Source organism: Salvelinus alpinus, chromosome 24 (assembly GCF_045679555.1).
Source record: "Salvelinus alpinus chromosome 24, SLU_Salpinus.1, whole genome shotgun sequence".
NCBI lineage: Eukaryota > Metazoa > Chordata > Actinopteri > Salmoniformes > Salmonidae > Salvelinus > Salvelinus alpinus.
In genome coordinates this window covers 40,526,630-40,542,337 of record NC_092109.1, presented here as the reverse complement: position 1 = coordinate 40,542,337, position 15,708 = coordinate 40,526,630, and the positions used below count along the sequence as shown (strand labels likewise).

Here is a 15,708-nt window from a genome sequence, read left to right as displayed (position 1 = left end):
TCCAGGTGACAACCTCATGAGGCTGGTTGAGAGAATTCCAAGAGTGTGCAAAGCTGTCATCAAGGCAAAGGGTGGCTACTTTGAAGAATCTCAAATCTCAAATATATTTTGAGTTGTTTAATACTTCTTTGGTTACTACATGATTCCATATGTGTTATTTCATAGTTTTGATGTCTTCACTATTATTCTACAATATAGAAAATAGTAAAAATAAAGAAAAACCCTTGAATGAGTAGGTGTGTCCACTCTTTGGACTGGTACAGTATGTGTACATGAATAAATGGCAAATGTCATTACACTTACAACATGTCTATAAAGGGCTATAAACACAGCATCAATATAAACATAAACATTCACTTCTTGGAGAGAGAAACTAATTATTTAGATTGACAAAGGGTCAAGATTTATGGCTCCACCTCTCTCTCCAGTGTTGTGTAAGAATCTGCCAGGCTGAGACCTTATCAGACCTGCCCTGGCGCCACGAGGTCGTAAATTACTCTGCGTATGAACAAGCTCCACGAGCTGTCTGGGATGACTCTGGGACGACTCTGGGACGACTCTGGGACGACTCTGGGACGACTCTGGGACGACTCTGGGACGACTCTGGGACGACCCTGGGACGACCCTGGGACGACCCTGGGACGACCCTGGGACGACTCTGGGACGACTCTGGGACGACCCTGGGACGACTCTGGGATGACTCTCATAATTTTTAGAAAGGAATGGATGGCTCTGATAGTGGAACTGGTGATTGGTCTAAAGAGACAAAGGAGTAGACTTCAGAGAGACCTGTGTCAATACACTACATTGGTTACTGTGCCTCTTTGACTGACTGGGGGAAAAATACAAAATTGGTCATTTGCTCAATAACAGCACATGATTGTAACGCTACAGACTCATTCCAGAGCCAAAGTTTACTGCTGGGTCAGCAATGTTTTTTTGTTGTTGTCTGTCTATCAAAGATGATCGTGAACTTTCGTTCGTGTGTATTGATCTTGTTCGTGTGTATTGATCTTGGGACTGAGCTGGGGCAAGAGTAGCCTGCTTGCCTTCAGGCAGACAGACAGTTGGAGTTTAACCTGTCTGGCCCCGGGGTTCCGCTAGCGGAACTCCTCCCACATTCCACTGAAAAGGCAGAGCGCGAAATTCAAAAAATATTTTTGAGAAATATTTAACTTTCACACATTAACAAGTCCAATACAGCAAATGAAAGATACACATCTTGTGAATCCAGTCAACATGTCCGATTTTTAAAAATGTTTTACAGCGAAAACAGCACGTATATTTATGTTAGCTCACCACCAAATACAAAAAAGGACAGACATTTTTCACAGCACAGGTAGCATGCACAAAGCCAACCTAACTAACCAAGAACCAACCAAACTAACCAAGAAACAACTTCATCAGATGACAGTCTTATAACATGTTACACAATAAATCTATGTTTTGTTCGAAAAATGTGCATATTTGAGCTATAAATCAGTTTTACATTGCAGTTACCATCACAGCTACCGTCAGAAATAGCACCGAAGCAGCCAGAGTAATTATAGAGACCAACGTGGAATACCTAAATACTCATCATAAAACATTTCTGAAAAATGCATCGTGTACAGCAAATGAAAGACAAGCATCTTGTGAATCCAGCCAATATTTCCGATTTTTTTAAAGTGTTTTACAGCGAAAACACAATATAGCATTATATTAGCTTACTACAATAGCCTACCACACTACCGCATTCATTCATCAAGGCACGTTAGCGATAGCAATAGGCACGTTAGCGATAGCGAATAAACCAGCAAAAGATATTAATTTTCACTAACCTTCATCAGATGACAGTCCTATAACATCAGGTTATACATACACTTATGTTTTGTTCGAAAATGTGCATATTTAGAGCTGAAATCAGTGGTTATACATTGTGCTAACGTAGCATCTTTTTCACAGAACGTCCGGATATTTTTCTGACTCTCACATATTCTGACCAAATAACTATTTATAAACATGACAAAAAAATACATGTTGTATAGGAAATGATAGATACACTAGTTCTTAATGCAATCGCAGTGTTAGAATTCTAAAAATAACTTCATTACGACATAAGGCTTACGTTATGGCGAGACAGTGCCCAAAACCTGGGCGCAAAACTAATAGTACACAGTTCGACAGATATATGAAATAACATCATAAAATGGGTCCTACTTTTGATGAGCTTCCATCAGAATGTTGTACAAGAGGTCCTTTGTCAAGAACAATCGTTGTTTGGATTTAGAACGTCCTTTTTCCCTCTTGAATTAGCAAGCACACTAGCCAAGTGGCGCGAAGCTCTCCATCGTCAACAAACACAGACAACGCAACACGCCTAACGTCCCGAAAAAATTTCAATAATCTAATAAAACTATATTGAAAAAACATACTTTACGATGATATTGTCACATGTATCAAATAAAATCAAAGCCGGAGATAGTAGTCGCCTATAACGACAGCTTTTCAGAAGGCAATTCCAGGTCCATCCTCGCGCTTAACAGGAAATGGGTGACACGTCATTCCAAGAGGATTTATTCTACCTCAGACCAAGATAAACACATAATTTCTTCTCTCACTGCCTCTTGACATCTAGGGGAAGGTGTATGACGTGCATGTATACTAATACGTATCATGCCTATTTATAGGCAGGCCCTAGAACAGAGCATCGTTTTCAGACTTTCCACTTCCTGGTCAGGAAGTTTGTGCCAAATGAGTTCTGTTTTACTCACAGATATAATTCAAACGGTTTTAGAAACTAGAGAGTGTTTTCTATCCAATAGTAATAATAATATGCATATTGTACGAGCAAGAATTGAGTACGAGGCCGTTTAAATTGGGCACGATTTTCCCCCAAAGTGAAAACAGCGCCCTCTGTCCTCAACAGGTTAATTCCTTTTGTTGTCCCAGCATCACACAGTTGATTTCAAATAATCAAAGCTTGATGATGAGTGGGTTATGTGAATCAGCTGTGTCGTGTGAGGACCAAAACCACAACGTGTACCAGGGGGGCAGGACCGACTTTGGGGAACCCCTGACCTATAGTGCCCTACTTTTGTATAGGTCTCTGGTCTAAAGTAGTGCACTATATAGGGAATAGGGTACCATTGGTCTCTGGTCTATAGTAGTGCACTATATAGGGAATAGGGTACCATTGGTCTCTGGTCTATAGTAGTGCACTATATAGGGAATAGGGTACCATAGGGCTCTGGTCTAAAGTAGTGTACTATATTTATTTATTTTATCTTTATTTAACTAGGCAAGTCAGTTAAGAACAAATTCTTATTTTCAATGATGACCTACCAGGGAACAGTGGGTTAACTGCCTTGTTCAGGGGCAGAACGACAGATTTTGACCTTGTCAGCTCGGAGATTCGATCTTGCAACCTTTCGGTGACTAGTCCAACGCTCTCTAACCCTATGTAGGGAATAGGGTGCCATTTAGGATGTGACCTAGTCAGACGTGTTAAACCCAGGCATGTGTGTTGACTGGCCTGTGGTGTCTAACTCGAACCCTGTTGTGTTCTGGGTAGCTCAGTGTCCCAGCAGTACAATAGGGCCAGTTAACAGATGACTCTGCTGTTCTGTTGTGTTGCTGGCTGTGGTAATGTACCATGGCTCGGGTCTGAACGAACAAATAGCAGTTTTCCAGCCCTGACGATGCCAACTGCCAACCAGTGATATAGTCTACATACTGTATGTCGTACATGTTGTTGTGTTGGTAGCCACAGTGTTGTACCCTGACGAGGGTCACACTGAATACCTCTGGCATACACACTGTAATCCTAGTAACCCCAGTGCTCTTTCCTAATGTGTGTGTGTGTGTGTGTGTGTGTGTGTGTGTGTTTTAAATGTATTTATTTTCACCTTTATTTAACCAGGTAGGCCAGTTAAAAACAAGTTCTCGTTTACAACCTGCGACCTGGCCAAGATAAAGCAAAGCAGTGTGACATAAACAACAACACAGAGTTACACATGGGATAAACCAACATACAGTCAATAACACAATAGGAAAATCTGTATACAGTGAGTGCAAAGGAGGCAAGGCAATAAATAGGCCATAGTGGCGAAGTAATTACAATTTAGCAATTAAACACTGGAGTGATAGATGTGCAGATGAGGATGTGTGTGTGTGTATTGCGGGTGTGTGACTGGCTGTACCCCCCTGACTCCAGACACCCCAGTGCTCCTGCCTAACGTGTGTGTGTGTGTGTGTGTGTGTGTGTGTGTGTGTGTGTGTGTGTGTGTGTGTGTGTGTGTGTGTGTGTGTATTGCAGGTGTGTGACTGGCTGTACCCCCTGACTCCAGACACCCCAGTGCTGCTGTCTACCTCTGGGATCTTTATGTTTCCTAACACCATGGCGGGGATTCCCGGGTCCTACGTAGGGGTTGTGCTGTCCTCAGAACTGCCTGCAGCAGACAGACATGCCTTTCAGGACCTCCTCTCACAACTCACTGAGCTACGGGTACAGGTGAGGTTACACACACACACAGTAACACACAAAGTAACACACACACACACACACATACACACACACACACAAAGTAACTAACACACACACAGTAACACACTCTCACAGCCGGCTCCTAGCTTGTCATTGATCCACCAGTAACAGTAACAGTAACGCATACTGAACTACAACAGTGTTCTACTGGGGAGAACTAGAGCTGACTGAACTACAACAGTGTTCTACTGGGGAGGACTAGAGCTGACTGAACTACAACAGTGTTCTACTGGGGAGGACTAGAGCTGACTGGCTGAACTACAACAGTGTTCTACTGGGGAGGACTAGAGCTGACTGACTGAACTACAACAGTGTTCTACTGGGGAGGACTAGAGCTGGCTGAACTACAACAGTGTTCTACTGGGGAGGACTAGAGCTGACTGGCTGAACTACAACAGTGTTCTACTGGGGAGGACTAGAGCTGACTGGCTGAACTACAACAGTGTTCTACTGGGGAGGACTAGAGCTGACTGACTGAACTACAACAGTGTTCTACTGGGGAGGACTAGAGCTGACTGGCTGAACTACAACAGTGTTCTACTGGGAGGACTAGAGCTGACTGGCTGAACTACAACAGTGTTCTACTGGGGAGGACTAGAGCTGACTGGCTGAACTACAACAGTGTTCTACTGGGGAGGACTAGAGCTGACTGAACTACAACAGTGTTCTACTGGGGAGGACTAGAGCTGACTGGCTGAACTACAACAGTGTTCTACTGGGGAGGACTAGAGCTGGCTGGCTGAACTACAGCAGTGTTCTACTGGGGAGGACTAGAGCTGACTGGCTGAACTACAGCAGTGTTCTACTGGGGAGGACTAGAGCTGACTGGCTGAACTACAACAGTGTTCTACTGGGGAGGACTAGAGCTGACTGAACTACAACAGTGTTCTACTGGGGAGGACTAGAGCTGACTGGCTGAACTACAACAGTGTTCTACTGGGGAGGACTAGAGCTGACTGGCTGAACTACAACAGTCTTCTACTGGGGAGGACTAGAGCTGACTGGCTGAACTACAACAGTGTTCTACTGGGGAGGACTAGAGCTGACTGGCTGAACTACAACAGTGTTCTACTGGGGAGGACTAGAGCTGACTGACTGAACTACAACAGTGTTCTACTGGGGAGGACTAGAGCTGACTGACTGAGCTACAACAGTGTTCTACTGGGGAGGACTAGAGCTGGCTGAACTACAACAGTGTTCTACTGGGGAGGACTAGAGCTGACTGACTGAACTACAGCAGTGTTCTACTGGGGAGGACTAGAGCTGACTGGCTGAACTACAACAGTGTTCTACTGGGGAGGACTAGAGCTGACTGGCTGAACTACAGCAGTGTTCTACTGGGGAGGACTAGAGCTGACTGACTGAACTACAACAGTGTTCTACTGGGGAGGACTAGAGCTGACTGGCTGAACTACAACAGTGTTCTACTGGGGAGGACTAGAGCTGACTGAACTACAACAGTGTTCTACTGGGGAGGACTAGAGCTGACTGGCTGAACTACAACAGTGTTCTACTGGGGAGGACTAGAGCTGACTGACTGAACTACAACAGTGTTCTACTGGGGAGGACTAGAGCTGACTGACTGAACTACAACAGTGTTCTACTGGGGAGGACTAGAGCTGACTGACTGAACTACAACAGTGTTCTACTGGGGAGGACTAGAGCTGACTGACTGAACTACAACAGTGTTCTACTGGGGAGGACTAGAGCTGACTGACTGAGCTACAACAGTGTTCTACTGGGGAGGACTAGAGCTGCCTGAACTACAACAGTGTTCTACTGGGGAGGACTAGAGCTGACTGACTGAACTGCAGCAGTGTTCTACTGGGGAGGACTAGAGCTGACTGACTGAACTACAGCAGTGTTCTACTGGGGAGGACTAGAGCTGACTGGCTGAACTACAACAGTGTTCTACTGGGGAGGACTAGAGCTGGCTGACTGAACTACAACAGTGTTCTATTGGGGAGGACTATAGCTGACTGAACTACAACAGTGTTCTACTGGGGAGGACTAGAGCTGACTGACTGAACTACAACAGTGTTCTATTGGGGAGGACTAGAGCTGACTGAACTACAACAGTGTTCTACTGGGGAGGACTAGAGCTGACTGGCTGAACTACAACAGTGTTCTACTGGGGAGGACTAGAGCTGACTGAACTACAACAGTGTTCTACTGGGGAGGACTAGAGCTGACTGACTGAACTACAACAGTGTTCTACTGGGGAGGACTAGAGCTGACTGGCTGAACTACAACAGTGTTCTACTGGGGAGGACTAGAGCTGACTGACTGAATTACAACAGTGTTCGACTGGGGAGGACTAGAGCTGACTGACTGAACTACAACAGTGTTCTACTGGGGAGGACTAGAGCTGACTGACTGAACTACAACAGTGTTCTACTGGGGAGGACTAGAGCTAACTGGCTGAACTACAACAGTGTTCTACTGGGGAGGACTAGAGCTGACTGACTGAACTACAACAGTGTTCTATTGGGGAGGACTAGAGCTGACTGACTGAACTACAACAGTGTTCTACTGGGGAGGACTAGAGCTGACTGACTGAGCTACAACAGTGTTCTACTGGGGAGGACTAGAGCTGCCTGAACTACAACAGTGTTCTACTGGGGAGGACTAGAGCTGACTGACTGAACTGCAGCAGTGTTCTACTGGGGAGGACTAGAGCTGACTGACTGAACTACAGCAGTGTTCTACTGGGGAGGACTAGAGCTGACTGGCTGAACTACAACAGTGTTCTACTGGGGAGGACTAGAGCTGGCTGACTGAACTACAACAGTGTTCTATTGGGGAGGACTATAGCTGACTGAACTACAACAGTGTTCTACTGGGGAGGACTAGAGCTGACTGACTGAACTACAACAGTGTTCTATTGGGGAGGACTAGAGCTGACTGAACTACAACAGTGTTCTACTGGGGAGGACTAGAGCTGACTGGCTGAACTACAACAGTGTTCTACTGGGGAGGACTAGAGCTGACTGAACTACAACAGTGTTCTACTGGGGAGGACTAGAGCTGACTGACTGAACTACAACAGTGTTCTACTGGGGAGGACTAGAGCTGACTGGCTGAACTACAACAGTGTTCTACTGGGGAGGACTAGAGCTGACTGACTGAATTACAACAGTGTTCGACTGGGGAGGACTAGAGCTGACTGACTGAACTACAACAGTGTTCTACTGGGGAGGACTAGAGCTGACTGACTGAACTACAACAGTGTTCTACTGGGGAGGACTAGAGCTAACTGGCTGAACTACAACAGTGTTCTACTGGGGAGGACTAGAGCTGACTGACTGAATTACAGCAGTGTTCTACTGGGGAGGACTAGAGCTGACTGAACTACAACAGTGTTCTACTGGGGAGGACTAGAGCTGACTGAACTACAACAGTGTTCTACTGGGGAGGACTAGAGCTGACTGACTGAACTACAACAGTGTTCTACTGGGGAGGACTAGAGCTGACTGAACTACAACAGTGTTCTACTGGGGAGGACTAGAGCTGACTGAACTACAACAGTGTTCTACTGGGGAGGATTAGAGCTGACTGAACTACAACAGTGTTCTACTGGGGAGGACTAGAGTTGACTGACTGAACTACAACAGTGTTCTACTGGGGAGGACTAGAGCTGACTGACTGAACTACAACAGTGTTCTACTGGGGAGGACTAGAGCTGACTGACTGAACTACAACAGTGTTCTACTGGGGAGGACTAGAGCTGACTGACTGAACTACAACAGTGTTCTACTGGGGAGGACTAGAGCTGACTGACTGAACTACAACAGTGTTCTACTGGGGAGGACTAGAGCTGACTGACTGAGCTACAACAGTGTTCTACTGGGGAGGACTAGAGCTGACTGGCTGAACTACAACAGTGTTCTACTGGGGAGGACTAGAGCTGACTGGCTGAACTACAACAGTGTTCTACTGGGGAGGACTAGAGCTGACTGACTGAACTACAACAGTGTTCTACTGGGGAGGACTAGAGCTGACTGACTGAACTACAACAGTGTTCTACTGGGGAGGACTAGAGCTGACTGACTGAACTACAACAGTGTTCTACTGGGGAGGACTAGAGCTGACTGACTGAACTACAACAGTGTTCTACTGGGGAGGACTAGAGCTGACTGACTGAGCTACAACAGTGTTCTACTGGGGAGGACTAGAGCTGGCTGAACTACAACAGTGTTCTACTGGGGAGGACTAGAGCTGACTGACTGAACTGCAGCAGTGTTCTACTGGGGAGGACTAGAGCTGACTGACTGAACTACAGCAGTGTTCTACTGGGGAGGACTAGAGCTGACTGGCTGAACTACAACAGTGTTCTACTGGGGAGGACTAGAGCTGGCTGACTGAACTACAACAGTGTTCTATTGGGGAGGACTATAGCTGACTGAACTACAACAGTGTTCTACTGGGGAGGACTAGAGCTGGCTGACTGAACTACAACAGTGTTCTATTGGGGAGGACTATAGCTGACTGAACTACAACAGTGTTCTACTGGGGAGGACTAGAGCTGACTGACTGAACTACAACAGTGTTCTATTGGGGAGGACTAGAGCTGACTGAACTACAACAGTGTTCTACTGGGGAGGACTAGAGCTGACTGGCTGAACTACAACAGTGTTCTACTGGGGAGGACTAGAGCTGACTGAACTACAACAGTGTTCTACTGGGGAGGACTAGAGCTGACTGACTGAACTACAACAGTGTTCTACTGGGGAGGACTAGAGCTGACTGGCTGAACTACAACAGTGTTCTACTGGGGAGGACTAGAGCTGACTGACTGAATTACAACAGTGTTCGACTGGGGAGGACTAGAGCTGACTGACTGAACTACAACAGTGTTCTACTGGGGAGGACTAGAGCTGACTGACTGAACTACAACAGTGTTCTACTGGGGAGGACTAGAGCTAACTGGCTGAACTACAACAGTGTTCTACTGGGGAGGACTAGAGCTGACTGACTGAATTACAGCAGTGTTCTACTGGGGAGGACTAGAGCTGACTGAACTACAACAGTGTTCTACTGGGGAGGACTAGAGCTGACTGAACTACAACAGTGTTCTACTGGGGAGGACTAGAGCTGACTGACTGAACTACAACAGTGTTCTACTGGGGAGGACTAGAGCTGACTGAACTACAACAGTGTTCTACTGGGGAGGACTAGAGCTGACTGAACTACAACAGTGTTCTACTGGGGAGGATTAGAGCTGACTGAACTACAACAGTGTTCTACTGGGGAGGACTAGAGTTGACTGACTGAACTACAACAGTGTTCTACTGGGGAGGACTAGAGCTGACTGACTGAACTACAACAGTGTTCTACTGGGGAGGACTAGAGCTGACTGACTGAACTACAACAGTGTTCTACTGGGGAGGACTAGAGCTGACTGACTGAACTACAACAGTGTTCTACTGGGGAGGACTAGAGCTGACTGACTGAACTACAACAGTGTTCTACTGGGGAGGACTAGAGCTGACTGACTGAGCTACAACAGTGTTCTACTGGGGAGGACTAGAGCTGACTGGCTGAACTACAACAGTGTTCTACTGGGGAGGACTAGAGCTGACTGGCTGAACTACAACAGTGTTCTACTGGGGAGGACTAGAGCTGACTGACTGAACTACAACAGTGTTCTACTGGGGAGGACTAGAGCTGACTGACTGAACTACAACAGTGTTCTACTGGGGAGGACTAGAGCTGACTGACTGAACTACAACAGTGTTCTACTGGGGAGGACTAGAGCTGACTGACTGAACTACAACAGTGTTCTACTGGGGAGGACTAGAGCTGACTGACTGAGCTACAACAGTGTTCTACTGGGGAGGACTAGAGCTGGCTGAACTACAACAGTGTTCTACTGGGGAGGACTAGAGCTGACTGACTGAACTGCAGCAGTGTTCTACTGGGGAGGACTAGAGCTGACTGACTGAACTACAGCAGTGTTCTACTGGGGAGGACTAGAGCTGACTGGCTGAACTACAACAGTGTTCTACTGGGGAGGACTAGAGCTGGCTGACTGAACTACAACAGTGTTCTATTGGGGAGGACTATAGCTGACTGAACTACAACAGTGTTCTACTGGGGAGGACTAGAGCTGACTGACTGAACTACAACAGTGTTCTATTGGGGAGGACTAGAGCTGACTGAACTACAACAGTGTTCTACTGGGGAGGACTAGAGCTGACTGGCTGAACTACAACAGTGTTCTACTGGGGAGGACTAGAGCTGACTGAACTACAACAGTGTTCTACTGGGGAGGACTAGAGCTGACTGACTGAACTACAACAGTGTTCTACTGGGGAGGACTAGAGCTGACTGGCTGAACTACAACAGTGTTCTACTGGGGAGGACTAGAGCTGACTGACTGAATTACAACAGTGTTCGACTGGGGAGGACTAGAGCTGACTGACTGAACTACAACAGTGTTCTACTGGGGAGGACTAGAGCTGACTGACTGAACTACAACAGTGTTCTACTGGGGAGGACTAGAGCTAACTGGCTGAACTACAACAGTGTTCTACTGGGGAGGACTAGAGCTGACTGACTGAATTACAGCAGTGTTCTACTGGGGAGGACTAGAGCTGACTGGCTGAACTACAACAGTGTTCTACTGGGGAGGACTAGAGCTGACTGGCTGAACTACAACAGTGTTCTACTGGGGAGGACTAGAGCTGACTGACTGAACTACAACAGTGTTCTACTGGGGAGGACTAGAGCTGACTGAACTACAACAGTGTTCTACTGGGGAGGACTAGAGCTGACTGAACTACAACAGTGTTCTACTGGGGAGGACTAGAGCTGACTGGCTGAACTACAACAGTGTTCTACTGGGGAGGACTAGAGCTGACTGGCTGAACTACAACAGTGTTCTACTGGGGAGGACTAGAGCTGACTGACTGAACTACAACAGTGTTCTACTGGGGAGGACTAGAGCTGACTGACTGAACTACAACAGTGTTCTACTGGGGAGGACTAGAGCTGACTGAACTACAACAGTGTTCTACTGGGGAGGACTAGAGCTGGCTGACTGAACTACAACAGTGTTCTACTGGGGAGGACTAGAGCTGACTGACTGAACTACAACAGTGTTCTACTGGGGAGGACTAGAGCTGACTGGCTGAACTACAACAGTGTTCTACTGGGCAGGACTAGAGCTGACTGGCTGAACTACAACAGTGTTCTACTGGGGAGGACTAGAGCTGACTGGCTGAACTACAACAGTGTTCTACTGGGGAGGACTAGAGCTGACTGACTGAACTACAACAGTGTTCTACTGGGGAGGACTAGAGCTGACTGACTGAGCTACAACAGTGTTCTACTGGGGAGGACTAGAGCTGACTGACTGAGCTACAACAGTGTTCTACTGGGGAGGACTAGAGCTGACTGGCTGAACTACAACAGTGTTCTACTGGGGAGGACTAGAGCTGACTGGCTGAACTACAACAGTGTTCTACTGGGGAGGACTAGAGCTGACTGACTGAACTACAACAGTGTTCTACTGGGGAGGACTAGAGCTGACTGACTGAACTACAACAGTGTTCTACTGGGGAGGACTAGAGCTGACTGAACTACAACAGTGTTCTACTGGGGAGGACTAGAGCTGACTGAACTACAACAGTGTTCTACTGGGGAGGACTAGAGCTGACTGAACTACAATAGTGTTCTACTGGGGAGGACTAGAGCTGACTGGCTGAACTACAACAGTGTTCTACTGGGGAGGACTAGAGCTGACTGGCTGAACTACAACAGTGTTCTACTGGGGAGGACTAGAGCTGGCTGAACTACAACAGTGTTCTACTGGGGAGGACTAGAGCTGACTGGCTGAACTACAACAGTGTTCTACTGGGGAGGACTAGAGCTGACTGGCTGAACTACAACAGTGTTCTACTGGGGAGGACTAGAGCTGACTGACTGAACTACAACAGTGTTCTACTGGGGAGGACTAGAGCTGACTGACTGAACTACAACAGTGTTCTACTGGGGAGGACTAAAGCTGACTGACTGAACTACAACAGTGTTCTACTGGGGAGGACTAGAGCTGACTGAACTACAACAGTGTTCTACTGGGGAGGACTAGAGCTGACTGAACTACAACAGTGTTCTACTGGGGAGGACTAGAGCTGACTGAACTACAACAGTGTTCTACTGGGGAGGACTAGAGCTGACTGGCTGAACTACAACAGTGTTCTACTGGGGAGGACTAGAGCTGACTGACTGAGCTACAACAGTGTTCTACTGGGGAGGACTAGAGCTGGCTGAACTACAACAGTGTTCTACTGGGGAGGACTAGAGCTGACTGACTGAACTACAACAGTGTTCTACTGGAGAGGACTAGAGCTGACTGGCTGAACTACAACAGTGTTCTACTGGGGAGGACTAGAGCTGACTGACTGAGCTACAACAGTGTTCTACTGGGGAGGACTAGAGCGGGCTGAACTACAACAGTGTTCTACTGGGGAGGACTAGAGCTAGCTGAACTACAACAGTGTTCTACTGGGGAGGACTAGAGCTGACTGACTGAATTACAACAGTGTTCTACTGGGGAGGACTAGAGCTGACTGACTGAACTACAACAGTGTTCTACTGGGGAGGACTAGAGCTGACTGACTGAACTACAACAGTGTTCTACTGGGGAGGACTAGAGCTGGCTGACTGAACTACAACAGTGTTCTACTGGGGAGGACTAGAGCTGACTGACTGAACTACAACAGTGTTCTACTGGGGAGGACTAGAGCTGACTGACTGAACTGCAACAGTGTTCTACTGGGGAGGACTAGAGCTGACTGGCTGAACTACAACAGTGTGCTACTGGGGAGGACTAGAGCTGACTGACTGAACTACAACAGTGTTCTACTGGGGAGGACTAGAGCTGACTGAACTACAACAGTGTTCTACTGGGGAGGACTAGAGCTGACTGAACTACAACAGTGTTCTACTGGGGAGGATTAGAGCTGACTGAACTACAACAGTGTTCTACTGGGGAGGACTAGAGTTGACTGACTGAACTACAACAGTGTTCTACTGGGGAGGACTAGAGCTGACTGACTGAACTACAACAGTGTTCTACTGGGGAGGACTAGAGCTGACTGACTGAACTACAACAGTGTTCTACTGGGGAGGACTAGAGCTGACTGACTGAACTACAACAGTGTTCTACTGGGGAGGACTAGAGCTGACTGACTGAACTACAACAGTGTTCTACTGGGGAGGACTAGAGCTGACTGACTGAGCTACAACAGTGTTCTACTGGGGAGGACTAGAGCTGACTGGCTGAACTACAACAGTGTTCTACTGGGGAGGACTAGAGCTGACTGGCTGAACTACAACAGTGTTCTACTGGGGAGGACTAGAGCTGACTGACTGAACTACAACAGTGTTCTACTGGGGAGGACTAGAGCTGACTGAACTACAACAGTGTTCTACTGGGGAGGACTAGAGCTGACTGGCTGAACTACAACAGTGTTCTACTGGGGAGGACTAGAGCTGACTGGCTGAACTACAACAGTGTTCTACTGGGGAGGACTAGAGCTGACTGACTGAACTACAACAGTGTTCTACTGGGGAGGACTAGAGCTGACTGACTGAACTACAACAGTGTTCTACTGGGGAGGACTAGAGCTGACTGACTGAACTACAACAGTGTTCTACTGGGGAGGACTAGAGCTGACTGACTGAACTACAACAGTGTTCTACTGGGGAGGACTAGAGCTGACTGACTGAACTACAACAGTGTTCTACTGGGGAGGACTAGAGCTGACTGAACTACAACAGTGTTCTACTGGGGAGGACTAGAGCTGACTGAACTACAACAGTGTTCTACTGGGGAGGACTAGAGCTGACTGACTGAACTACAACAGTGTTCTACTGGGGAGGACTAGAGCTGACTGAACTACAACAGTGTTCTACTGGGGAGGACTAGAGCTGACTGGCTGAACTACAACAGTGTTCTACTGGGGAGGACTAGAGCTGACTGACTGAGCTACAACAGTGTTCTACTGGGGAGGACTAGAGCTGGCTGAACTACAACAGTGTTCTACTGGGGAGGACTAGAGCTGACTGACTGAGCTACAACAGTGTTCTACTGGGGAGGACTAGAGCGGGCTGAACTACAACAGTGTTCTACTGGGGAGGACTAGAGCTAGCTGAACTACAACAGTGTTCTACTGGGGAGGACTAGAGCTGACTGACTGAATTACAACAGTGTTCTACTGGGGAGGACTAGAGCTGACTGACTGAACTACAACAGTGTTCTACTGGGGAGGACTAGAGCTGGCTGACTGAACTACAACAGTGTTCTACTGGGAGGACTAGAGCTGACTGGCTGAACTACAACAATGTTCTACTGGGGAGGACTAGAGCTGACTGAACTACAACAGTGTTCTACTGGGGAGGACTAGAGCTGACTGGCTGAACTACAACAGTGTTCTACTGGGGAGGACTAGAGCTGACTGACTGAACTACAACAGTGTTCTACTGGGGAGGACTAGAGCTGACTGGATGAACTACAACAGTGTTCTACTGGAGAGGACTAGAGCTGACTGGCTGAACTACAACACTGTTCTACTGGGGAGGACTAGAGCTGACTGAACTACAACAGTGTTCTACTGGGGAGGACTAGAGCTGGCTGACTGAACTACAAACAGTGTTCTACTGGGGAGGACTAGAGCTGACTGAACTACAACAGTGTTCTACTGGGGAGGACTAGAGCTGACTGACTGAACTACAACAGTGTTCTACTGGGGAGGACTAGAGCTGACTGACTGAACTACAACAGTGTTCTACTGGGGAGGACTAGAGCTGACTGAACTACAACAGTGTTCTACTGGGGAGGACTAGAGCTGACTGGCTGAACTACAACAGTGTTCTACTGGGGAGGACTAGAGCTGGCTGAACTACAACAGTGTTCTACTGGGGAGGACTAGAGCTGACTGACTGAACTACAACAGTGTTCTACTGGGGAGGACTAGAGCTGACTGACTGAACTACAACAGTGTTCTACTGGGGAGGACTAGAGCTGACTGAACTACAACAGTGTTCTACTGGGGAGGACTAGAGCTGACTGACTGAACTACAACAGTGTTCTACTGGGGAGGACTAGAGCTGACTGAACTACAACAGTGTTCTACTGGGGAGGACTAGAGCTGACTGGCTGAACTACAACAGTGTTC

At 47.4% G+C, this 15,708-nt stretch overlaps 1 protein-coding gene across 5 annotated transcripts in view; it reads left to right on the top strand.

The window, feature by feature from the left end:
- Positions 1-15,708, top strand: part of LOC139552833 (spartin-like) — a 28,012-nt gene that overhangs the window by 4,642 nt on the left and 7,662 nt on the right. For all 5 annotated transcript variants that reach the window (XR_011670542.1, XR_011670543.1, XR_011670544.1 and 2 more), the window contains exon 3: positions 4,298-4,492. Coding sequence is in view for 2 of the 5 variants with exons in the window: in XM_071364902.1 (XP_071221003.1) it covers positions 4,298-4,492 (195 nt within the window). In the remaining 3 variants the exon portion in view is untranslated. The remainder of the gene's footprint in view (positions 1-4,297; positions 4,493-15,708) is intronic.